This window comes from Chelmon rostratus, chromosome 19, assembly GCF_017976325.1.
Source record: "Chelmon rostratus isolate fCheRos1 chromosome 19, fCheRos1.pri, whole genome shotgun sequence".
Classification (NCBI taxonomy): Eukaryota; Metazoa; Chordata; class Actinopteri; order Chaetodontiformes; family Chaetodontidae; genus Chelmon; species Chelmon rostratus.
In genome coordinates this window covers 10,683,092-10,710,665 of record NC_055676.1, presented here as the reverse complement: position 1 = coordinate 10,710,665, position 27,574 = coordinate 10,683,092, and the positions used below count along the sequence as shown (strand labels likewise).

Below are 27,574 nucleotides of genomic sequence, written 5' to 3'. Positions count from 1 at the left end.
TACAGAGGGAATTTTTTTTATCACTCCATAAATCAGAAAAAATGTCAACACTCATAAAAAGATCTTTTTTTGTGTGTTTAGGAATAAAATGGGCTATGAATGAGAAATGAGGAAAGCTCTTTGTAAAACCCTTTAGAATATAGATAGGAATAAAACTGCACAGTTTGCTGTGCTGCTGAAGTGCAGTCTTTTGTTTCAGAGTATGAGAAAAAAATCATTTTGAGTGTAAAATCTTTAATGACATGTCCTCCATCGTCAATCTTTAGACAAAAAACGAGACACAACAGGTGCATAGGGTAAAAATAGATATCACCATGAAACTTCCCCAGTTGATATACATTACATTACATACTTACATTATGACCATTCTTTTTTGTACAACTAAGTTGTATTATTACATTTTCTAAAAATTTATATTTGAATATGCAATGCTGTAAAATTTCATTAATATAAAATAAACACCTAGATGTATATTATGGACGTTTTGCTCCAGTGGCCTGAAAGAAAACATGTTATGGAAGCAAAATAGCCCAAAATGTCAAAATTGACTCCCAGTACATTTGCTGTGCTGCTATGCTACTGACCAAACACCATTCAAATTTAAATGAAATTGCCGTGCTGTGTAAAAACACAGTGTAACAGAAGAGCTTTGTTTTTAGGAGATGCTTTTCTTTACTGCTCCGTTCCTGATTGGACAACTGCTTTGAACGGTACCAAGGCAACAGCAAACATCAAAAACTCTATTGGAGAACATATAAACATGGGCGGAGCTGAGCAAGTGACAGGATACAGAAAAGTTTGTTAGCTACGTGCTAACTTTGTCTGTTTGACAATGTTACTGCCTTAAAGCAGCACTTCAGGACTCGTAAAGTAAGCCTACGTTTTCTTTCCACTGGCGATTTCAAAATGCTTAGATGTGAAGTTGACCGTGAAGTTATCTAGAATTACTGGCATGACGGGTAACGTTAGTGAGCCAGCTAGCTAGTATTGTTTTAGCTAACCCCATGCTATACGTTAGCTAACGCTGAGGCTGTTAATCAGCAACTTGAAACCAACAGCCACCAATTGCTTTGTTGCGAGCCAGTTATTCTCGCTTGTCGTTTACTTGAACGCGACTCCAGATGATGAGGGTGAACATGCTGACAAATCACAAATCCACGTTCCTCTATTCATAGTTTCCCTTTTTTTTCAACAACTTGTGAGCCCTGCAAGAAATGTAAGCTCCTCACATACTGTCTGCGACTTTACTCAAATTCCACCAGCTGGTTTTCACCGATATATTATATTGTACCGATAAAGCATTCTTGTCTTACAGGATGGACTGTCAAGGAGAAGATGATGGAGAATTGTGCAAATGGGCCAGTGCTGTAAGCGTCACTGTTTCTTTTAAAACATACGTGAAGCGACTGGCATAGCAAGGGTGACTTTATTTGTACCGTGCAGTTTATAGCAGTTCCTAAGAAACTGTACTATCCTAACTTCTGTTTTTAGGTGCTGGTGAACAGCAAAAATGACATCAGAGCACGAGTGCAACAATTTGTGGAGGAGAGGATGCAAACCACCATGGTATGATATTCATGTTCATGGACAGCCAGTGCTTTCAGCAAACAAGGAGAGCACTGTCCTGCATACTGTGTAATTGGGCAAGTAAGATGGATTTGGGCTGGTTGGGGTAGTTTGGGTTACTTTTTGTACCATTTTGGTGATTTTCACTGATGAAAATAATCCAATGCTATCAGTCCTTCCACATGTCATTAGTATGATTGAAATTAACAGGACAGACAGAGTTCAGGAGGCTCAGCACACTATGACTGATAACTAATGACTGTCAAAACCAAATGTTCACTAGAACTACATTTGAACTTCATTCCTTTTCAGATTATTCTATCATAGCACGGGGGGTAAGACTCGTAAAATCTTATATCTGTTCATTTAAGTGAAGACTTTTAACTGGTGTTGAGCTGCTGTCAGGCATATTTGCATTTGTCATTACATCAGATTTCAGGTTATTTATATGTATGCAATATTATATGTATGCAAGAAATCAATACCGTACTGTTTTATACTAACAAACAGTGACTTTGGAAGGGCAAACTTCACAGGCTTTACCACAGATTTAATACATCTGTTACTTAAATCTCTCTTCCAGTGTAAACAAACACACCTTCTTAGAATTAATATGTGGTAGTATTCACCGAGACACAACTTTGGACTTTGAAGAATAATGTCAAAAAGCCAGCAGCAAAATTGCCCTGTGCTGTGGGAAACTACTACTCTGCAGTTGTTTTTCATGTGACCATACTGTTGTTGCAATGCTCCTGTCTGTCTTCTAGCTCACAGGTGTACTGATTGGAGCTGCAGTTGCAGTCTCACTGATTGGGATTGTGGTGCTCTTCCTTTACAGAAGATTTAAGCTTGCTCGTGAGTCATCAAACCCCTTCCTGAGCTTCATACTTATTCCAATCCATTCATACATATTTCTTTTTTTTTTTTTTAATTTTGCCTCAGTCTTTTTCAGAATGTGGCTTAATGTGGCTTAACGTGGCTTTACATGCATTTCATTTTTGAATTCCCTGACAAGGTGAACAACAGCCTGGTGTGCCTCACTATCGCTTCAGAAAACGAGATAAAGTGCTCTTCTATGGAAGGAAGATAATGCGAAAGGTTTTCTCTATTTCCCTTACTGTTTCACAGCCATATACAAACATTTACAGTCAGGTAGATTAATCTCAGTAATATAAATTAGGTAAATATGCTTTGTACTTGGGGCAAAAATGATGTTATGCACAATTGTACATATTCCCAAATGACAATATAATCACTAAGGCTCCAGTAAATTATTATTTTAAGTCACTATTATTGTTCTGCAGTCTAATACAGTAAGTCAAAAAATCACTTGCATGGATTTAGCTCAGTAATGAATATAGGCTCTCATGATAATGTCTTCAATTAATCAGGCACTTTTTAAAGGAATCATTCTCCACCTATTAATTGAGTCTACCACCGTGTCTGCACACAAAAGTATTTTTCTGTCTGCAGTAAATAAAAGCAAACTTTTAAATCTTGAATTTTTGTTTTCTAAGGTCCAGACGCTGTCCTCGATTCCTCCTCCCACCTCTACCTCAGTATCAAAGCAACCACAGCGCATACGCAAAAGAACCAAAGTTCTAAGCATAGCCCGCAAGTATGCTCCATTAATACATTTTTTCAATTCTGCATGTGCAAGTGGAACTTTAAAACAATTCTTCCCATTTGTTTTGAGGGTTGTTAAGTGGATTGGTTAAAGAAATTTGTTCAATGATTTGTTTGTGCTTGGTAACAGAATCCTGAGGATTCGTAAAGACCCTCCCACCCTGCAGCCCAAGGAACCGCCTCCCTCCCTTCTGGAGGCTGACCTGACGGAGTTTGATGTGCAGAGCTCAAACCTGCCCTCTGAAGTCCTCTATATGCTTAAGAATGTCAGGTAGACAAATAAACAGTTTTAGCCTCTCCACATTGTTCCTCCTATTTGTTTCCATAATGTGTATGTTTTGCAACTTGTTGTAGGGTGTTGGGTCATTTTGAAAAGCCCCTGTTCCTAGAGCTGTGTCGCCACATGGTGTTTATCGAGCTCCAGGAGGGTGAAGGTCTGTTTAGGCCAGGAGACGATGACGATAGCATCTATGTGGTCCAGGATGGACGACTCGAGCTCTGCATCCAGGAGAACGTACGTGGATAGCATGTCGATTAAGTTAATCCTTTCAGGAAAAAAATCTTCATTTGTTTTTGTTTAATAATGATTCTTGATTTCATATTTTATAGTATTAAGCCTATAAAATGAAACGGCTATTTGATCCATTGTAAATAAAAAAAAAAAGCAAGCAGGAAAGCTTTGAAATTGGCTCTTGTTTTGTAGCAGAGTGATAAACTGAAACAAACATGAAAGCTTGACTGTTTTTTTTTGTATACATGATGCTAAAACTGGGACAGATCATCAGCCACTGTGCCTCGGATCATTAACACTTGAGAAATTTCTTATTAATGATGTGTGAAGCAAGAGCATATGCACGCTTCACTCCTATGTAATGACTCTGTCAATGTCCTCCTCTACCTTCCAAAACCCATGTGCATAGCTCATGAAAAAATATGAACAGTAGAGGGCAGCAATGTAACATTTGTCTAGATGCAGTCTGCTGTTAAAGATTTGTGGCTCTCCACATCTTTGTCTGTATTTAAATGTGTTTACTTTCTGCTGCTGGTGTACAAATTGTGAATGCTGTTCCACAGTTTACTTTATGTGGCTTCACAATAACGTTTGAATGAATAGTCTGTTGTTGGTGTCATTTCTTGTATTTGTGTTTTCCTGTTTTTTAGGATGGTACAGAACCAGTGGTGAAGGACGTGCACCCAGGGGACAGTGTCCACAGCCTGCTCAGTATTCTGGACATCATCACTGTGAGCTCTTTATTCCTTCTCCATCTGTACCAGACTTCTCTGCTTTTGTCCTCTTTTGCCCTTTGATCTGGTTGTGTCTCGCCTCTCTGTCTCCTCTCCATTATTCATATATCCACTCATGCTTCCCTCCTTTAAGAAGTAATTGTTTCTGTACTTCCTGTTCAGCTCAATTTGTGTATCCATTACCCCCATATCCCTGTGGGTCAAGTGATTAATTTAGGCATTTTGTCCAGTGGCATGCTCTGTTTTGCATCCATTTCCTATGTTGTCATACTCATACTGCTGTTTTCTTTATCCATTCAGGTGAAACTTCTTTATCTAAAGCTGCATCTCTTAGTTTCTTGTGATGGTCAGGAATGTGTCTACATCTGAAAGTTTCATGGACATTCTGGATTTTTTTTTTTCCAGACACTCTCATTGCGATTGTTCAGGACAGACTGTACCTAACATTAACCAATCAATTAAAACACTGAAAAATCAGAAATCAAGAAATTTAGGTGTGGAAAAGCAAACATTTCACAGTACAAGCTCATATAATGGAATGAAGTGGTAAAATGCTCTTATTCCCATTCATTATCCCATGGACAATTCTAATTAGGTGGCTACTGCACTGAAGTCAATGATGTATATGAGGTATTAGTGACTGCCCACCTGCTGTTTTTCTCATTCACTTATTTTCTCACCATTTTGCCTTTTCCAGGGTTATCCAGCTCCATATAAGACTGTATTGGTACGGGCTGCAACTCGCTCCACCGTCTTGCGTTTGCCTGCATCTGCCTTTGAGTCTGTGTTTAAGAAATACCCAGAAACACTTGTTCGTGTCATTCAGGTAACAGAGTTAATATAGAGTATGTAGTGTTCCACTGTCTGGAACACCCCACCATTTTGATCTAATTTGGGCATAACTACAATCTGATATATAATATGATCTGCTCTGTTTACCTCAGTGTTGGATTATGTGTGTGTTGCAGATAATTATGGTGCGCCTCCAAAGAGTCACCTTCTTGGCATTACATAACTATCTGGGCCTAACAACCGAGCTCTTCAATCCGGTAGGAGGGGAAATTAATTAGTGCACACATATTTGTGTGTGTACACACACAGTCACGCAGAGAGGCCCTCATTGAATACCTAAGCATCACTGGTTATACATTCATACACAAATAAGCACAAGCATGGAAAGGCACGTACACACTCGGTCTCACACATGCAGGCTAATTTCACACAACATTAAACACAGTATCATAGCTCGGTCCTTTGTGAAGCCAAGTAAAAATGAATGACTACAGCCCCTCCACAGAAAATAGGGAGGGCAGTGACCTTTAACCCTGTCTTGCCTCTGACTTTATCATAATGAAAAATACTACCTTTGGGAGGAAATATATGGACAGGCCTTCACTTTTTCAATTCCTGAAGGCAAAAACATTTTAAATGATTAATCTAGTCGTCAGATTAAATTAAATGCTATGTAATATCAAAAAGAAAGTTGTCACCACAGGGCTCCCAACGGTCTCAAAACTGCCCACCGAACAATTTTAACCATCCTGAAGTGAATATAAATTTGGTAAAATGTCTTGTCTGTAATGTTACATCCAAACTCAAAGCCATTGTACTACTCAGCTGAAGTACTACAGTGCATGTATTTACTGTAAACTTGTGTTGTTCCTGAACAGGAACTCTCAGTCCTGCTCAATGTTTAGCTGTTCGCTGTATTAGCTGTGTTGGCTGCTTCATTAGCTCTATTAGTACTGTTAGCTTAAACACACCACAAACGCTGCCCACTGGCTGCTAACAGCTGACTAGCTCTCCTCCTGCAGATTTCAACACAGATTTGTTGGTCAGAACGTACCATTATCAGTGAAAAAAATATGGTGCAATCCCCATCGACAGTGAGGTTACTACATCCCTTCAGATTTAATGCGTCAGATGCAGGATGTGTACCTCGTGGGCCACGAGTCGTGGCAACACTGCAAACCAAAACCTTACAGAATCAACTACGATACCACATACGTGTATATTGTATGGAACTTAAAACTTGGAAAATCCAGAAAGATAAATACCACTGGGAGTAAAGTTAGATGTGTGTATTTTCTGAATTCATTACTACTCTGCTGATCGGGTGAGAAGCTTTGTGGCCTGTGGGCTGCCAGTTGATAATAACTGACCTATACGGTCAGTATTTTGCAGTGCTCTACCCACTGACGTGCACTAATAGAAATTTGTAATTTGGCCACAAGCCAGTGATGATCTTAATGTGTGTGCCTCAAATCTATAATGAGTCAATTATTTCATGGTTACTCAACATGTTACTGTGGTGCTGACTCACTGAAATGTGGACCGTGAGCACATTTATTTTGTTGCCTAATTGACAGGAGAGTCAGGCGGTGCCCTTGTCCAATATAAACAGCGTGATGGCAGAGGGGAATTCTGGGAAGACAACTCGACGTTTGCACTTCCAGGACGAGTTCTCTGCTGGGACCACGGAGAGCCCCACAGAGACAGGTCACACAAACATCACTCGAAACACACTTTTAAAATTGTGTTGTGGTATGTCTGTACAGACTGTACCAGTGATGATATTTCACTTTACAATAAACAGATGGTGTGAAGGACAGCCCTTCAAACAGCTACAGGAAGCAGCGATCCATCTCAATGCCAACTGAGTGCGGAGGTCGGTCTTAGACATGAGCGATCACCAAATGACATAAACTACCAGTCAAAAGTTTGAGCACACCTTCTCACTCTCAATAGTTTTTCTTTATTTTTATTACTTTCTACATTGTAGATTCATACTGAAGACATCAAAACTATGAAGGAACACATGGAATGGGGTGGAACCAAAAATATCAAATTTGGACTCATCAGACCTAAGTACAGACATTAGACCAGTGGAAACACTGTTCTAATGTCCATTTCTTGTGTTTCTTGGCCCAAACAAGTCTCTTTTTCTTGTTGTACTTTCTCAGTAGTGGTTTCTTTGCAACTATTCACCATGAAGGCCTGATTCAAGCAGTCTCCTCTGAACAGTTGATGTTGAGATGTGCCTGCTACTTGAACTCTGTGAAGCATTTATGTGGGCTCTGATCTCAGGTGCTGTTAATTTACGGTTTCTGAGGCTGGTAACTCTGATGAATTTATCCTCTGCAGCAGAGTTAACTCTTGGTCTTCCTTTCCTGGGGCAGTCCTCATGAGAGCCAGTTTCATCATAGCGTTGGATGGTTTTTGCGACTGCACTTGAGGATACATTCAAAGTTCTTGAAATCTTCCAGATCGACTGACCTTCATGTCTTAGAGTAATAATTGTCTGTAGTTTCTCTTAACTTTGCTGAGTGGTTTTTGCCATAATATGAATCATAACAGAAGTCAAATAGGGCTGTTAACTGTGTACAATCCTATCTACTTCTGCACAACACAACTGATGGTCTCAAACACATGAAGAAGGCAAGAAATTCCACAAATTAACACGTGGTGTGGCACACCTGTTAACTGAAAACCATTTCAGGTGACTGCCTCATGAAGCTGACTGAGAGAATGCCAAGAGTGTGCAAAGCTGTCACAAAGCAAAAGGTGGCTACTTCCAATAATCTAAAATAGAAACATTCTGTTTTGTTTAACCCTTTTTTGTTTAGTTCTGTTTAGTTTTGATGTCTTCAGTATGAATCTCCAATGTGGAAAGTAATAAAGAAAATATTGAGTGAGAAGGTGTGTTCAAACGTTTTACTGGTAGTGTATGTCTGTATTAATTTCCTGCACAGACTTATCACATTCACTGATCTGAAAGCAAGGAGACATACATAGGCCTAGCACTGATATACCTAAACTCATAATCCTCCTTTGTCTTGCAGGTAATGACCTGAACATGGCTTGTGAACGGGCTCGAGTCACTATAGATGAGGCTCCATCCAGTCCTGCCACTCAAAAAGTGAGGCTCCGCTACCATGTCACCTTTACATTGAATCAGAGGTTGAGCTGTGAATATGCAGCACCATGCCCCAGCATCTACTGCATCTTGTCATGCTTGTCCTGCTCTTCCTCATTAGTCACTCCCTTATGTCTGTCTTTGTAGTCCAGTCTGAAGAAGAGCGTGACTATGCAGCACACACCCTCTGAAGTGTTTCACTACACAGACAGCGGGGGGCACTCTGATGCCATCCACCTCAGTAAGAGCAGCACAATCTTCCAGGCTGCTAAGAGGGACCTACTGGGAATCATCCAGCTGCAGGTGAGATGCTGGTCACAGAAGATGAACATTAGCTCGTATAAATATTTTAAGTGTTACATCATTTTTCAAAACAAAACAAAACATTTTGCATGCATATTGTGCAGTGACACATTTAATTTTGATTAGGGTGGAAGGTCTGAAGGTCTGATGCATTAGGAGAGCTAATTATCTTTTTTGATTATATAAATAATATGCAATTATTCTGAATATTGTTTTGCCCCCCCACCCCCATGTTGCAGGACCCCAGTCTGCTCGAGGGCAGAGTGACCCTTCATCAAGTCAAAGCTGGTTCTGTGGTGGCTCGTCAGGGAGACCAGGTTAGAACAGCTTACAAAACAGTTGCAATTTCCTTTCTGTTTCATGACATTAAAAATTTAATGGAGGAGTTACCCCATTTTCACTCGTCTTACCCGAGGTGAGGAGTGGCTCCTGGGTACAGCGTGCAAGAGGAGGACAACAATGACTATTTTTGCATTAATATAAATACTACATGTATATGTCCATGTCAGTGAATGAGTGGAAAGCAATGTGTAGGCAGGCAGAAAAGAGCACAAAGCAGTTACACTCTGTGTATTGTCATTAACACACCCTCTTGCTTGCTGTGTAGCTGTGTAGCAGTGCATATACACTGTGAATGATAGTTTGTAAATACGGCTTAAGGGATAGCTCCTGCTGTGGAAATGGTATTGCCAAATACATTTCTAGCATTGCATGGTATGTAGCATCATACCGCCCACCCCTATTGTAATCCAATCATAGCAAATCCTTTAATGACCACCCTACTCCCTTATCCTAATCCTAACCTTCTTGGGTTTGATGTCATGAGAGTTTGTTTGCTATGATTGAATGATATGAATTTGATCAGTTTGACCTTGCATTGCCATCCCCTCAGAAAAAAAATGGAGTTACAGTTGATAATATTTTAACCAATTAGACAGTTTTCTTAAAATGATTTTGTAATAACAGTGAAACACATCAGTTATTGTGAAATGAATATTGTGTGCCATTAACACACCTGAATCTTGGCGTTCACCTTCAGACTGTCAAATTTGTGCCCTCATCCTCCCCTTTTGTGCTTCAGGAGGTGAGCATCCAGTTTGTGATTTCTGGCCTCCTCCACGTTTACCAGCGGATGATTGATCGTGAGGAGGAGACGCGTCTATTTGTGACGCACCCCGGAGAGCTTGTCGGTCAACTTGCCGTCCTGACCGGAGAGCCCCTCATATTCACTGTTCGAGCCCAGCGAGACTGCAGCTTCCTCTCTATTTCCAAAACCCACTTTTATGAGTCAGTCACATGGACGCACCTGCACACACCCATGTCGCATGTAGTCTGTTCTGTTCTTCCTTACAAAGGCTAGAGGGTAGCGACTAAAGATACAATGAAGTTTGAAAGCCAAACTGTGTTATAGTCAATTTGTACAACCTTAATTTTATGCTAATTACATAAAGACTTTGCATAAAATTTAAAAACATTTAGATCAGGCATGTCAAACTCATTCCATAAAGGGCCGTGTGGCTGCAGGTTTTTGTTCCAACCAAGGAGGAGCACACCAGGCTGGAATCAATTAATCAGTTGGTCTCAGTCTTCAGCTGATAACTAAGTGAACCCTTGATGTAGATTGGTTGGCCTGGTGTGCTCCTCCTTGGTTGGAACAAAAACCTGCAGCCACACGGCCCTTTATGGAATGAGTTTGACATGCCTGATTTAGATGAACTGCAGGGAAAACAAACAAAATGTGTTCCTATTTCTTCTTCAGCTTTTTCCATTGTAATAAGGTGTGCTAGTTTAATAAATTAATAATAAATTTGATTTAAAGGTTGTTCAGGATTAGTTAGTTTTTTTTCTCCATTATCATTTAAGAATGATTTTTTAGTCTTTATGTGAACTATTATGATTTTTCAATTCCATGGACTAGGAAAAAGTAGGGGACAGTCAAAGCTGTCTGTGATTTATAAAGACAGCAGTGACTGTAAATGGTGAGATGACAAAAAGTCAAATTCTGGTCTCAGCTCAGTTTTTTTACCAAATATGAAGTCACTGCTTTTTGGTTTTGTAGGGCAGTGTACACTGTAAACTTAAAAAAATGAAAAAACAAAAACATGATTACACTTAACAGAAATGTTTCAAAGAGCAGTGAGAGTGGTCAGTGTCTTTTACCTCCTGTTTCTTATGATTTTATCTATTCTTCAGGATAATGCGCGTGGAGCCAAAGGTCGTGCTGAATGTGGCTCACACAGTCGTCAGGAGGATGTCATCTTTTGTCCGACAGATAGACTTTGCTCTGGACTGGATGGCTGTGGAAGCTGGCAGGGCGGTCTACAGGTATTCTATACATAACCTTGTATGTCTTGGAAAAAAGGTCAACTTTACTGCTTTTGTGTTAACAAGTCAACAATAGAGGCATCTACATGCTTAATTTTGCTTTTGGTTCCCAGGCTTGTTTGCACATGTAAAATAAAGTTTATTGTTTATTTTTCAGGCAGGGAGAGAAATCAGACAGTACTTTCATAGTGCTGAGTGGTCGACTGCGCTCTGTAATCATGAAGGAGGATGGTAAGAAGGAGCTGATAGGAGAGTACGGACGCGGCGACCTGATTGGAGTGGTAAGGACCATGATGGTGAGGGGGAAGACAGATGGTGGATAGTCGGTGAAAAACTGTGAATATGCACACTGTGTTGGGATGTTTTTCACTTCTTGTATCCTCATAGATAGTAATGAGTGTACATCAGGATAAACAGTTACAGGTTTTTCTTCAGAATTCATTAAAAATGTGCAGACGTAAATATGCAGGAGGAAAATAGTTTGTCATTAACAGTACTTAATCATCACATCAGTGTCACGGTGCCAGCGTGCATGACTATTAGATGACTATCACTGCCAGTAAATAAAAACTCAAGCAAGTACATCTCTGAATATTTAGGTGAATAAAGTAACAAAGCACTAGCTGTAATCCAGGTACAATTGAATTTAAATAAAAATAATCAAGGTAACACTTGATCTTTATTATCCTCATGTACTTTTTTGCTTGTATGGAAATGAAAAAACAACAACAAAAAAAACTGCGTTTAGACAATTAAACCCATAAATTCAACCTTTAACCTCACAGTTTACATATACTTGTTTATTTAGAATACATCATGAAAAAACACTTAATCTCAGGCTCTTTTATGGGAAAACTCCAAACACAAGAAAGTTGTATTCAGCACTTGTTAAACTATCCTACATATCAATACAAACATAGATACTATTGTGTATTCTTTCCATTTTAATGAACTATGTAAAGCAAGGTCACTTTGTTACACTTCACCCACTTTCTCATTGGTTGGTGTGGCTTTTCTCTGCCACGATGCTAATAATATCTGGGATGATGGATGCTATGGTTACTGTTACCTGGAGGAGGGAAGCTATTGTTGCAGTGACTGTGAATAAGACTGTCATGGCTAACATTCAGACATATCTAGCACGACTGTGTTGACGTCAACTATGAATGATGAGATGGAGAGATATTTATAGCTATTTTTCACTTTTTCCTTGAACTCAACTCTTTCATATTATTCTATATAATTAATTGGATGTAACAATACAAAGGTCAACAGTCATGGACTTGTATTAAACTGATTTAAAACTGAAATTACATTTTTATGCAAAGTATCTGTCTTGAAATTAAAATGTAGCTGGTTATGTATTGTAATGTTTCAGAAAGGGTTTTTTGTTTTTTTTTTTTTGGCTTTTGATTGACATTTTTGTTTTCTGATAAGTAAACAATGTGATGTTACCTTTGTGTCTCTGCAGGTGGAGGCTCTGACCCATCAGAATAGAGCCACCACAGTGCACGCTGTACGAGACTCTGAGCTGGCCAAGTTACCAGAAGGAGCTCTCAGCTCCATCAAGAGGAAGTTCCCACAGGTAGGGTGAACCTTAATTGTGAAATTCAATTTCAGCTGATGTGAAAACACAATTCATTTGTTGTGGATAGAGCATATGCGTGTCGTGAGTTCCAAAAGGTCAGCTTCAAAATTGAAGTTGATTGATCCTAGCCCCTGAAAATTAGCATATGAATAATTGATCATCAGCTGGACAATAATGTGGGGGAATGGTCCCTTTTTTCTATTATTTAACATTTTGAATGTAAAATCAATTTACTGACATTTTAAAGGAAACGTTATGTGCATGGTGTCTGTTTGATGAGTAACTCAGGGTTACTTCTGAAATGTTTGTGCCTCTCAGGTTGTCACCAGGTTGATTCACCTACTTGGACAGAAGATCCTCCAGCAGGTGAATGGTCCTCTGACAGGTGTGTGCATCTCCCTGGCACTTAGCTTTGTCCCACTGCTGTTGGTATTTGTCTCAACTTATTGTTGAAGGGGTGGGTCGCTAATATGTACGCATGTCCCCAGCTCGCAGTTTGGCCCTCCACACCCCTGGCAGTAAATGGGACGCAGGGAACCAAGCCTCCAACCTCTCCACTGTGACAGTCTTGCCTGTATCAGAGGAGGTACCTCTTACTGCCTTCACCCTGGAGCTCCAGCATGCGCTCCTCGCAATAGGTAAGAAAAACAGAAGAGCTCAGGTCCTGGATGGTCATTGTAAACATCTGGCCAGACTGCTGCTACGGCCTTAGACACGGTCTGTCTGCAAAAATTCCTACAACAAGAGCATTTAAGGCTGGAGGGACTGACAGTGAGAGGGGAACAGCCATAACGTGTGTGTGTTTTCACATATTAATCAAAAGTGCTTTCTAATTCTCAACAAAGTGGTTCATGTTTGAATTAAAGCAACAATATGCAACTATTGAATCTGCTGTTAGCTAGTTAGCCCAGTTAGCCGTACAGCTAGGCGACTCCAGAGCTGGGTAAGGGGGCATGGCAGGCATGGGATGAAACGCAACACAGATTTTTTTTTTTTTTTTGTGGACATTCTTTTCAGTGAATTCTACTTGATATGAACTGTTAATTATGGGCTGTGGGCGAATAAATGATTTGGAAACTCCAGTCCGTTCACTTGAGACTGCAGTGTTTTATTTTTCGCGAGACGGCCAGGTGAGCTAAATTCACTGGTGACTAAAACATTACATAACGTTCAAAACGTGTGTTATGTCTTGTGCTGTTGTTGATTGTAAGTAGTACAATTATAACAAATGCACTTGTAGAGCTGCAAGTGTTTATGACAGTGGTGTATAAGAGAGCTGCACTGGGAAATTGTAGGGGTGCCAAATTGGGGGGAAAAAAAATACCAATTCTTGCATAATGTTGCTTTAAAAAGATCTGATGCGATTGAACAGCTCTTCTAGAACAATCAAGGAAGCTACGCTGAGAGTTCTTCAGCCAGACATATTGACTGCAACTGTGGTATCGTTTCACATACAGGTCCCACTCTTCTGCTGACCAGTGATATTATAAAGCAGCGACTTGGAGCTGCAGCACTAGACAGGTATGTTTTGTGGCAGCCTGACAATTTGCTGGAATGTCACATTTAGGCTCTCTTCAGCACCTCCAAGTTAATCAGAGAAATGATGGTCTGTCACACTACTGGTTGGTCTATTTAATTTTTTCTTTGGGCTCTCCGTCATTCTGACTCACTCATTAAATTCAGTTCAAGTATGGTTTCTTGGCACAACAGGAAAAATGGATCTACTCTGTGCTGCCAGCTAGCAATGCCGCCTGTCATTAATGGACTACTTTCCTCTGCAGTGTCCACGAGTACCGTCTGTCCAGCTGGTTGGGCCAACAGGAAGACATCCATCGCATAGTTCTTTACCAGACGGACTACACACTGACCCCGTGGACACAGCGGTGCATTCGGCAAGCAGACTGCATCATTATCGTGGGACTTGGAGAGCAGGACCCTGCCGTAGGGGAGGTGAGGTGTTAGGAGGGGGTTTGAATCAGTGGCAAAAAAGCAAGGGCTAGGAATCCAGTTGATGTCTGATGGGTTTAGGGCTACTTAAATGATAATTTGTTAGGTCTATGAAATGTGAGTAAAATAGTGAAAAAGGCTCATCACAAGCTTCTTAAGTTCAGGGTGACCTCTTCATCCTGCTTGTTGTGGCCAAACAGTGCAAAACGCTAACATTAATTTTTACTCAGTTTACAAATGTATAAAACAGAGGAAATCAATACAATTGGCATTTTTGTGTGATAAATTACTTTAACTGCAAATCAGATTTTTTTGGCAGCAAAAACAAGTTGGGAACACAACATTTACATATTATGATTATCATGTTGGTAAATTCTCTTACTCAAACAGATGTAATAATTGTATTTGTTTGGGACTATTTTCATTGCGAGGTTTAGTGAGGCAGTGGGTATTAACTGCAGCAGGATGGTGTATGTGGGCTTGACTCAAAATGAACTACAGTCCCCATGTTCATTGTAATGAAGGAACATGTCACCCTGAACAACAGTGTGCCTCATTAAAGAGTTTTTAATCGTTTTAATACCACAGAAGAATAAACAACATGAAGCCTGGATACACAGATTGTTAGTAGGATTAATTCATTTTTGGCTTTGGTCCTTTCATGAGAGTTGTTGACTATAAGAAAATTATAAAGCAACACTAGACTTTAACGACTTAGAAATGTTCTATCTTCACTGACCACTCTCCACTGCAGCAGATGGGTTTAGCTATATGGAACTGAAAATCTGACCCTGTTGTAAAGCTAGAGGTGAATAACTACATTCATGGGTTAATGGTCTGTGTTACTGCTGACCAGCTAGGATTGAACTGTTAGAATTTTTCTCTCCTGAGAAATCATCACACCAATAACTATTAATCGAGCTCTTGTTCAGACTGCAAGTGTGTCACTAGGCAAAGGTAGAGTTTGATTTGATGCTGATCATTTTGCTCTTGAGTCATGGAGACACCCAGGGGTTTAACTGACTTAATGGTCACACGGGCGGTGAAAGGTTTGTATTTGACCCTTGGGCATACAGGAGAAATGAGCAAAGGGTGGATGGATGTTGTGAAAGAACGGACGAGGGAGAGAAAGAAAGTGTTCAACCTGCTGATGAAGGAATGTAATTGCCTTCAAAGGGGAAAATGGGCACCGAGAAAAGAAAGGTATGTATCCCAGTTTAACAGGAAATGGTGGGAGAAATGGATCAATATTTGCTCAGGCTGAGAATGAGTCATAGCTCTGGGTTGATTTTTATCTTTCAGGGCATACACAGACACCCTCTCACCTTGCACATGCACTCAACTTTTAACAAAAGGCCTATTGGCTGGATAGCAGCTCTGACCTTCCTCTTCGACTGTTTACCCCTTTTCTTTTTAAGACGGCTAATTCTGGAACATCTGAATAATGAAACTGCCTCAGCTGGGAAAGTGCACTTTAAAAAATGTGAAAATAAATGAAAATGTAATTTAAAAAAATGTTTCTGGAATAACCTTCCCTGCTACCCAAAATTCTGAAATCTAGCTAACCACAGTGTAGCTCTTCATGTATAATGGCAAATTTCGAAATAAGAGTCCTTCTGAAATTGATCCTTGATTTGTCCCTGAAAACAAAATTGCAATCACATACTTCATGTGCCGATATTGTGTTCTCTTAAACCAAGTGTAGTCACAAGTTTGCAGTATTTTTCTGAGCTAGCACTCAACATTCTGTGCAAACTCCACTCTGAAGAAAGAGAGGAATATAAAATGTTCAAAAACATTTGTGCTTGATGCCTTCCCTCTAGCTGGAGCGTATGTTGGAAGGAAGTGCAGTGCGTGCCCAGAAGCAGCTGGTGCTGTTGCACAGAGAAGATGGCCCACCACCCAAAGGAACTGTGGACTGGCTCAACATGCGAAGCTGGATCTCCAGACACCTCCACCTCTCTTGTCCCCGAAGGGTCTTCTCTAAGAGGAGCCTGCCCAAACTGGTAGGAATGAAAAACATGACCGGAGTGTCATTTTAATCTAATTTCTCATCTGCAGATCAAAGCACTTCCCTTTGTCCCCTTTCTGGCTATTCCCCTCTTAGCCTCTCATTTAATATTTTCTCATAACCTTCAGTTTCTGATCAATTCAAGTCTCATCCTCTCACCTAATTCATTCTCTTTTTTTTATTACAGTCATCTCCCCCCTTTCTTTTTTCCTCCCCAGTTGGAACTGTACCAGCGTGTATTTGAGAAGCCAGCAGACCGCCACTCAGACTTCTCCCGCCTGGCTCGAGTCCTCACAGGGAATGCTATTGGCCTTATTCTGGGAGGAGGAGGTGCCAGGTAAAGCAACCCCAGCATCTGTCTTCCCAACCAGTTATTCTAAAAGTTCATGTCACTGTTTTTGGAAATCTACGACATGAACTTAGACATAACTATTTATGTATTTATTTTACATTTCTTTCCATGTTTATTTCTCCACCCTCCTGTTCAGGGGCTGTTCTCAGGTAGGGATAATGCGGGCTGTCTGTGAGGCTGGCATTCCTGTGGACCTCATTGGTGGCACCTCTATTGGTTCCCTGATGGGGGCACTATATGCTGAGGACCGTAGCTACAGTCGTATGAGGATGAGGGCCAAGGAATGGGCAATGGTGAGAGTCAAAACAACAGTGGCACTTGTATTGAAATAAAGCCAAATATAAGAGCCAATAATATTTTGGTGAGCTTCATACTGAATATTTCAAATGTTATCCCACCTACCATCAAAAGGCAAATTCATGTCCCTTTTCCACACTGTCAAAACTCAGTTAAGAATTTTTTGAAAGTATTTTTTCCTTCATTAGTCAGAAGGCACTATAGAGGAGACAGGAAATGAATGTAGAAAGATGGGGGATGAAAAACAAAGCTCTCCAGGCACATTTGAACCAGGGATGTACTGCATCTCTGGCCCTGGATAGTGTATTTCTAATCATACCTCTTTGTGGAAGAGAAGCTTCCTGTTCAGCAGCTCCTCCTCCACTTCCAACAGTGAGAAATATTTTCGAGCAGTTTCAATTTTCCACTTGTCAGTCTGTCCTTGTGAAGGTGACTCTAACTCCACTTTTTGAAATTTCAATGCAGTTTAGACCTCTATTCTACTGTTGATATAATTAACCATGCTGTGCTGGTTAGCCATGAAAAGTGTTGGTTTGGTTTTGCACATACAGTCCTGAATTAAGCTCATGAAACTAACCTATTTTAGTTGTGATATGAAAGTCATCTTAATGTCTTTAATAATGTCCACCATGATGGCTAATTTGAGACACCTGCTCAGTGTCCAGGTTGGCAGACTGAGCATGTGTTATGATTCGTCTTCCCAAAGTGTGTCCAGCCCCTCCTCCTCTGGCTCTGTCCTTGGTTCTGAGCCTTCTATCTAGAAACAGCTGGCTGGGTTGCTGCTCCTTCGTATCAAATTAAAAGAACCACTGTTGTAATAAAACGTTTGTCCTGAGCAAAGTCAGAGGAGGAAAGTCAAAACAGGAGAGTCTGCTCTGTTGAAATGTTAATGCTTTTTTTATGAGTGAATTTTTCAAATTACAAAGCAAAGTATGTGTGCAGGATGGAGAGAAAAGGAAAAACAAGATGAAACTTTAATTTTAGGGATTAATTCTGCTTTGTAGTGAAGAAAATGTCTTATTTTCCTCTACATAACTCCAATATTGTTTGACCTTTCTTTTCTCTGGCTTCCCTTGCAGGAAATGACTTCAGTGTTTAAGAAGGTTTTGGATTTGACGTACCCAGTCACCTCCATGTTCTCTGGCGCTGCCTTCAACTCCAGCATTAGCAATGTCTTCAAGAGTAAACAGATTGAGGTGAGTGAGGTTACTGAACTTCCAAAGAAGAGATCGCCTACATGGCAATCAATTAGATTTAGCAGATACAAATCCAGAAATATCTGTTGGTGGTGCTTGATAAGCAAATGTGAGCCTATTATGTTTTCCTGTTTCAATGGAACCTTTTGTGTATGCAGGACCTTTGGATCCCGTATTTCAATATCACAACTGACATCACTGCCTCTGCCATGAGAGTACACACTGATGGTAGGATTTTTTATTTTTTATTTAAAACCATCCTTTGTTCTTGTTTGCTTAAAGCGCAATTCACCCAAATGAAAGTTTCCTTACTTTTAGCGGTAGTTAGCCATGTGGATAGTTCTGTTCATCTGCTTCTGCCACCGCTCTCCTCACTGGTAGTCTGACCCTTTCATTAGTCTCATTGATGAGTTTAATTTTATGTCCGTTCAGGTTGGTTGCTTGCAATTAAATACATCGTGCTTAACAGGCATAAAACTTAAAAAGAGTTTCCCGTTTGAGGTTCTCTGTGGCGGTATGTTCGTGCCAGCATGTCTCTGTCTGGGTATCTGCCTCCTCTCTGTGACCCCAAAGATGGACACCTACTGATGGACGGGGGCTACATCAACAACCTGCCAGGTTTGCCACACTGAGTCTTTAGTCTGAATACTATGGTATTATTTCTCTCTGTGCCTTGATCATGTTATTTTTACTGTTTAACATCTCTGTATGATCTTACAAAGCTCTTTGCTTCCTGCCCCACCTTTGTCTCTGTTTCCTCCTCCTCTTCTCCCAGCTGATGTGGCGCGCTCCATGGGGGCCAAGGTGGTGATAGCTATTGACGTGGGCAGCCGAGATGAAACCAACCTCACTAATTATGGCGACTCGCTCTCAGGCTGGTGGCTGCTATGGAAACGCCTCAACCCCCTAGCAGAAAAAGTAAAGGTAATGGATTGATTATAAATAAAAGACACAACAGCCAAGGATGGGTAAAGTTAAATTATTCCTATGAATAACAATGAGGATGTTTTTGTGGGTGTTTTTCAGTGATGCATCTGTTCATTTCTACGCTTGTGGTCTCAGGTGTTGAACATGGCAGAGATTCAGACCCGGCTGGCCTATGTGTGCTGTGTTAGGCAGCTAGAGTCTGTGAAGAACAGCGACTACTGCGAGTACATCAGACCTCCAATCGACAGATACCGGACTCTGGAGTTTGGCAAGTTTGATGAGATTGCTGTAAGTTTGACAACGGCGGTGCTGGCCTGTGATTCTGGTTTTCTTCTCTGCTGTTTCTAAACTCTTTGTTTAACTCATTCATAAGTTATTATAAAAATGTTCCTTTAAGTAACAAATATCAGACAAATTCCCACAAAGTATTCTTACTGAATTCATATTTTCCATTTTCTGAAGTATCTTTTAATGATTTTGCCCATCGGTAGAGAAAATATTATTGATACTGATATATGAGTGCTTGTGTGGTTGTGTAATGCAGGAGGTTGGCTACCAACACGGAAAGACTGTGTTTGATGTGTGGGGTCGTAGTGGAGTGGTGGAGAAAATGTTAAAAGACAGACACCAGGAGGAGTTCCACAACACCCAAAGCAAGAACAACGTAAGTATGGAGGGAGGGAAAAATATACGGGAATGCTGTAGAAAATGTAGACAAGAAAGCCATTAAGGAGAGTTCAGCGCAGAGCAACAACAGTCTGGGCCTAATTCTCCAATAGGTTCTCATCACGACACTGATGCTCCTCTGTTGGTCAGTCCTCTTAGGTAAAAAATTGCGGTCTACAGTGAAGTAGCTCGCATCGGAAATTCCTCTGGGGTCGCTAACACATGTAGTTGTAGTACCAAGGTGCGGCTTTGGAAATGCAAATAAACACATATCATGCAAATAATACACTTACTCACATCCAGATATGAAATATCTGTCATAAGGTCCAGCAGAGATATTAAAGAAAAATGTTTGAACTTGATGTTTCACAAGAACAAGCAAAAATACTGACGGTAAATTTAGCAGATTTCTATATCATCGAAGAAGGTCTGCGCTCTCCTTCTTCCTCACACCTGTCATTAAAACAACATAAAATCCTTTGGGAGTAAAAATAACTCTGAACATTGAAATCCATACTGATAAATCTAGTATTGAATTGAAACACGTTTCTATGCAACAAATGTTACATCCTCACTTAAAATGAGTTGGAATCCATAGGACTCTCAATATACTATCCATCAGTAGTCCTATATTAAATTTCACACATCATAAAAAGCCTTGCCTCCATTATTACAATGAACATGAAGAAACTGTATACTCATAATCAACCCAATAGCAAGTGTAAATCCACTACAAATTTGTTATCCATAAACAACAAATTTCACATCTTCTGGAGTTTGGCCAGTATCTGTCCTCTCATTTGCAGTCCATGTGTTTCTAATCGACCATATGGGTCTACTATATAGATTACATTTTCTTTCGTCACGTTTTTACAATATGTCCTCACTGTCAGCCACATTTCCTCGTCAATGGCCTCATGTTGTAGCCCGTGGGCTACATTGCTGTTAAAGTAATAACATCTAAACTATACATGAGTCTGCACTTTAAGTACAGAGAAAGAGATAGCGAACACCAGATTTGTCCCCCAGCAATGTCAAAGAAAGACAAAGGGCCTACTAAACAAGGGAGGAGAAAGAATGATGAAGACAGATGAGATATTTACCCCGAGTCTGACCAAAAACATGTGGTGGATGAAGGGGAAAAATAGCAATAGGTTGCTACTGAAAGGAGCTGTTACAATAGCCCCAAAGCAACAAACTAACACATGAATCTGAACAATTGTGTAGAGAAGGATGGAGCTGCAGCCACAGGTTTGTAAGCTGTAATGCTTAAGACTGTCTTATACATAAATCTCATTCTCATTCTTTAAAACAAAAGCCATCCCACACAGGCAGTTAATGAGTGCATTTCTATTTTCAGGTGCTACTGTAGGGTGCAATTCTCAGGGGAAATAATGCATCTCTTGTGATGGATTCTACATGGTGTGTTCAGTAGTGTTGCAAAGAGAAAGACAAACCGGTTGCAGAGATTTGTTTAAACAAAAGGTGCAGTTTGTGTGGCAAAAGCTTAAAAAAATAAAGAAAATTACAGTAGCGAAGATAAAAAAATAAGTAGCTTAAGACTGCAAGAAAAACAGTCCACTCAGTTATCATTAACTGGTTAAATGTGACACATAGTATCAGCACATGTGCCACTGAAGAACCAAAACAGACAACATCCACATATCAGGCTATAACCCTAACCAGAATCTACACACACTTAAAGAACATAAAACCAACTCAGAGTAGATAAGATGATGATCTGCATCAGAAGAAGTCTGCATTATGAGGTTTCCTGCATTGTTTTGTATCTTGTGTTATATCAGTCTGGAAATGTTGTGTGGACAGATTGTGTCTCTTCATCCCCTACATGAACTTGTCACAATACAGTAGTTTAAAGATGTTGTTTAAAAAGACACAAAAAAGATCAGCTCCCTTCTCCTCAGTAAAACTTCCGGCTGCTACTGATGTTTTCACCAGTGTTTTTTTCAGGAGGAATACATTCTATATTCTAATAGACAAGGTGCTGGCAGCTGGCGTCGCTTGAACACAACTGGTTAGCTTCTGCAGATTAATTAAAATGTCTCTACTCAGCTGCAGTCTATTTCGAACATTTCAGTGTGTGCGTGGACGTGTGTTACTGATATCGCAGGGACATTGTGAGGACTCGCCCTCCTAATGGTGACAAGTCCCCATAATGGACTGTAAATCATTATATTTTAGGATAAGGGTTAGAGTTAGGAAAATAGTGGTTATGGTTAGGGTAAGTCTCCAAGAAATGAATGTAAGTCAATATAATGTCCCCAAAAGTGATGGAACCATGGGTGTGTCTTTCAGGTGGTGACATGTCCCAATGCTTCCTTCACTGACCTGGCAGAAATTGTGTCCCGCATCGAGCCCGTCAAACCTGCTCTCGTGGACGGTAAAACTACCGACATTCTCGCATGTGCACACAGTGTCTGGCAGAAGGCCTGCTGTTCCTGTCTCTCCTACGTGTTTGTCTTTCCTGCGATCCTTCTTTGTTTTTGGACACGTTTTCTTTTTCTTGTCATACTCTATTAGCAAATGAATCTGTTTCACATACAGGAGGAAATGGATTGAAGAATATATTTTAGTAGTTATGTGTTAGACAAAACATAACATGCAGCTCAGCTTGGAACATGCTGATGGAAAGCAGGACCTGTGCAAATTTAATATATGCAAGCAAATAGAACAATTTACATATTTCAGTTATATTCCAAAACCATGTTTAAGTTCAACCTTGTACTGCAACCACTGTTTTTGTCACATTTCTCCATCTTTCTCATTCTTCCTCTGTCTATTTATAACCTATTTGTCATCCATCACTCATCCAGCTGCCCTGTTTCGCTTCTCACAATGTTGCACATGTTTGTGTTTCTGACTCATTCACCTGCACACCCACTTTCATTTGTCATCTCTTCTACTCACCACGGATTCCACCTTATTCACCCACAATGTGCTTCTTTCCTTCCTGTCCTCTGCTCCCTCCCTCCATCAGAGGAGTCAGACTACCACACTGACTATGAAGAGGAGGCACTGGAGAGCGCTCTGTCTGACATGGAGCTATACAATCGCTATGGAGAGCACACTGAAGGGGAGGAGACTGGTGACACGGTGCGAACCACTGGTTTTAAGGGTGGACACTCTGGCATGTCTTCTGTTAAGCATCTGAAACTGTAAAACTCTGCAGCACATTAATGAATTTTATTCTTTTTGTTTTCACTATTTTTGGACACAGTAGCTTTTTCTTAAATCTAGTCTTTGGGAAAGTCTTATTGGCCATTTTACAAAAAGAGGCTCAAGTTCATCCCGGAGCCAGGCCAATTCATGGTTTAACAGTGATCAATAATCCCATAAAATATATTCTAAAATTAATTGGACGACACTGCAGGGCGACCTAATTAAACTAAAATGATATGTTTTAGTTCTAGTACAGAGTCAGGGCCTGAGAAAGTTGTGGGGCTATGACTTTGAATAGAAAACAAGGGGATTTTCTGCAGTTCGTCCAAGGCTGGATTAAGATTTGAATAATGTCGTCCAAATTACACAAAAAAGACAAAATGATAGCATTTTCCTGGCCATAAAAAATTCAGATCTGCTGAAATCACTTGGTTCCACTGGTAAGTACAACTGCATTGTCTAACAAAGTATAACCTCTGGGAATATAAAAGCAGAAAACCTACATAACAAAACTTTGCCAAGGAGAAGGGCATTTGGCTGCAAAGACTAAAAACGAAGTCTTGTGGATGATCGGGTAATATCATGATCAGTCGTCAAAAGAGGCACAAAGGTCAAGTGACACTAGTAAAGAGCGTCTCTCAGCCTGACTCAAATTAAAGCTGTGTTAGTATGTTTTAAACTGGGGCTTTAAAAAACACAGAGTGCATCGCTCTGTGTTTCTATCACAGTAGCCATGTTGTTTCCTTAAGGAGTCTATTATGTATTTCAAACCACTTTTTCTTTAGAACTTGTTTAGGTGCATAGAGTATTATTCTGATGAAATGTTATTTGAACCCCTTGCCTCTTCACTGATAAATAACCGTACTTCTGATTCTCAGGATGAGGAGCTGGAAGGCAGACGTACACGTCACATTACCTCACTCACCAGCAGCTACCCTCAGTCCCACAGTTCTCTGGATGGGCCGTCAAACCAGGATGTCCTTTCCAAATAGACCATTAAATGAAGACAGGTCTAATGAATTCTGCCCCGAACAGGTCATCACTACTTTAACCTGCCTGTCTTTACCCTCCAGTCCGTCCCACATGAGTCAAAACCTGTCCCCTGCTCCTGGGACTGTTACCATGACAGTGATAACCATTTTGCCACCTGTAACCTGGCCTCCTTAGTAAAAAATCCCTTTAAAAAAACAAAACTGAATACAGGCTGCTAGTATCACATTTAGCCAGCTGCAAATCCTGTATGTTCCTATTATACAAGAGCAGCTGTAAGTCTAATCATTTCTCATATTGAGATAGTCAGGATTATTTTCTGTAGCTTTACATGAATCACACCAGTCCAGTGGAGGATAGAAGGAGGGAGACGTGAGGAGATACTATTTCCATGAAATATCTTTTACATAAACCCAGGTGAAAACTCTAAATCTTGGTTGATTACACTCAGAAGAAGCATTTTAAATAGATTTTAAATTGTTAAAGAGTCGGCTCACCTAATTTACAAAACTACTTTTTTACACTTCTGTTATCTAAACATGCAGATAGTTTGGATATGATTTCCCCGGTTTTGACGTATCCATCTCTGAGATTTCTTATGTTTATTTTTCTGACTTTTCACAAGTTCTGCCCTTTTCAAATTTGGCTATTTGCACCTCTTCTAGCCACTAAAAAATCCTTCAAAGTCGAATCAAAGAAGGTAAAATCACTCTTTGGTCAACCTGCTCACAGCCCCTCTACACAGTGAGGCCATAGCCTCTGATGAGGGGTCACAAGGACACAGTTTATTTTAAGGGGTCACAAGCCAAAAATATTGTTTAGCACTGCTCTGAATAATCTACAGAACACACTGTTGACAGTGAAGTGTGTGTGTCTGTGTTGTTCTGAGTATGTGCGACATGGTCTCTGATGAGAAATATGTTGATTTTTTTAAATATAGTTTTTCAAATGGTGTGAGCACAAAGTTTAATTTACCTACTTGTATTTAGAGCAGCAGAAATCTCAGACACAGATTTTCTGAAACTTGGGCAAATAAATTTAAAACTATGTGCATGACTGGATACCAGTAGAGGCAAGACAGATGTGCTCGGTGGCCACTTTATGGTGTACAATCTATCATGTCCAGTACAATAACCCTGCCATAACAGCAGCCTTTACAAAGCTCATAATGTGTAAATTCAGTAATACATTTATTACTGAGGTCATAGCTAAAGATGGTGTTTTGCTTGATTTCATTATATTGACAAGTGTTTCTAATTTTTTGTCCTCCCCATTCACATACATGAATCATTATTATAGAATACAGTGGAGTCCAGCACAACACTATCACCAACTCTGACCTCCGTGCTGAAACACATCATTTAGTAAACACCTCTGTCACCGCCTCAACAGAAATAACAGATTATAGGCATCAGAAACATGACTTTATGGCAGGACAGATCTATTAGATTGTACTGATATACTTAATAAAGTGGACCCTGGGTGTTTTGCTGCTGTGCTAATTACAACACAACCAATAACTCTTAAGTCACATGTGGGCATGCACGTGTAGTGTTGGATTAAGATGGACCCTATCCTTGAATGTTTTGTACACTCAGTCTATGTAATGATCCTCATCAACACAAGACTAATCTGAAACCAGAATGAGAGCATAACAAGCAGCAGACGCTGTGGCCGTGGCTGTCAGCACAGCTTTGTGGTACCCAGTGTGCCAGCCACATGGAGGAAAGTAATGATTGCGATCCACTTCAAAGCACTAGTTTCCCTCTCAGCTGGCGAGACAGCCTCCCCCCCATCTTTTTTCTGGCTTGAACCTATCAGACGCAGACTGAGCAGCAGACAGTGTGGATCTGTTGGATGAACTGGGAAGCTCCACTCATCTCTGTACAGTTTATGCAAAGGAGCTATTTGCAGCAGCGGGGCAGTTCTTCACAGGAACGTGTTGTAACAAGTTATTTGGCCCATCAAGACGTGATTTTGTAGCCTGCCATGAAGTTGATCAGATTTTGTTGCATACTGTGCATACATAATCATGGAAAAGAAAAAAAAAAGTTAATTATATATTCTCATATTTAAGACAAGAATCTATACAACCAGAGCCTTAGATGATTTTATACAGAGGTCAGAACAGCTGGACAATCATTCCAGACATGCAATGCAATGCACGATTAAACTAACAAATCGTTATATTGACTTGTTCAACCTGCCTTTCTGTTGGACACTATACCATTTTTATAGCATTAACTTAATCTCAATCACAGCTAACGATTATTTTTATTATTGATTGGTGTTATGATTATTTTTTGCAAGATTTTTTTACAGATTAATCCTTTGGCCTATATAGTGTGAAAAATGAATGTAAACATTTCCAAGATGACATTAAAGTCTACTGTCTGTCTGACAAACAGTCCAAAACCCAAAGATATTCAGTTTAACAGAAAGTCATCCCTGAAAAAGCAACAAACCATCAAATGTTTGGCATTTTTGCTTGATGAAGGGCTTAACCAATTATCAGAGTAGTTAATTAGTTTTCTGTTAACTGGTGATTGTTTCAGCCTTAAATGCAGCATTACCAGAGCCCTAACAAGACTGCATAACAGATGTTTTTGATGAGGATCCCTTAGATTTGTTTTTTTAAAGAACGGTGACCAAGATATATATCCTGAGTGGGACTTGTTTCAGTTTAAATGTACAGTTGTTTCCTAGTGGCTGACGTTAAAATACCCATCTACCTGCAATAAGCTAATATCAGCCGTCCAAGTTTGTCAGTCAGGCTCTGATCATTAGAATATCAATGCAATGTTTTAGATTTAATTTTCTTCCCACTTGATATAGCACCCCATGAGCTTCCCTGTATGAAGCCGTGATTTTAGCTAGTACTGGTGCTACAGTGCCTGCAGCCTTACATATGTAGACAGGAGGAGAAACCTGGTGAACACTATGCGGATCCCATATGGTGTTAAATGGAGTCTGGACACAGTATGTGTGAGCTAGGCAGAGATGTGAAAGCATTTGCTGTTTACCAATGAGCTAATGGTGTTTGCACAGTTTTTTTTTTTTTTGTACTTTTGGGTGGTTTCCAGACATCGAGCACAATAAATTGATGTTGTCTGGCAGAATGAATGTTTCTACTTTATTAAATGGGACATGGTAATGGATGAAATGCTTATGTAATGTGTGGAACTTTGCCATAAAGTTAATGCAACAAAGCCTCAGACGACTCATATGAAAAAACAACCACTCGTGCCCTCATTTGGCTGCATTCTGATGATTAAAGTAGAACGGTGAAGTTTACCAGTAAGCCTGTACTGTATGACATTAGTTACTTATCTATATTTGTTATTTGAGAAATATTGTTTTTGATAATCAATTGTTACTAATAAACCACTGTTTGTTGTGTATTATGTGTGCCCTCCATTTTTCAACTTGCCATAGCTTT

General features: G+C 40.0%; 1 protein-coding gene across 2 annotated transcripts; it reads left to right on the top strand.

Moving 5' to 3' along the window:
- Positions 1-769: 769 nt before the first annotated feature.
- On the top strand, positions 770-27,574 carry pnpla7a (patatin-like phospholipase domain containing 7a). Of its 2 annotated transcripts, XM_041959787.1 has the most exons (37): positions 770-870; positions 1,176-1,216; positions 1,316-1,367; positions 1,492-1,566; positions 2,334-2,421; positions 2,582-2,664; positions 3,084-3,184; positions 3,323-3,463; positions 3,547-3,706; positions 4,354-4,434; positions 5,135-5,263; positions 5,406-5,486; positions 6,807-6,936; positions 7,034-7,105; positions 8,280-8,356; positions 8,501-8,656; positions 8,896-8,973; positions 9,738-9,943; positions 10,850-10,981; positions 11,139-11,262; positions 12,453-12,566; positions 12,888-12,954; positions 13,058-13,207; positions 14,027-14,090; positions 14,351-14,519; positions 16,340-16,522; positions 16,746-16,864; positions 17,016-17,172; positions 18,256-18,372; positions 18,531-18,600; positions 18,874-18,990; positions 19,148-19,296; positions 19,435-19,587; positions 19,844-19,963; positions 22,282-22,366; positions 22,964-23,079; positions 24,024-27,574. In XM_041959787.1, coding segments are annotated over exons 2-37 (4,032 nt in total). In that variant the 5' UTR covers positions 770-870; positions 1,176-1,214; the 3' UTR covers positions 24,138-27,574. The 2 variants fall into 2 exon arrangements, with proteins under 2 accessions (XP_041815721.1, XP_041815722.1); XM_041959788.1 differs by lacking the exon at positions 7,034-7,105.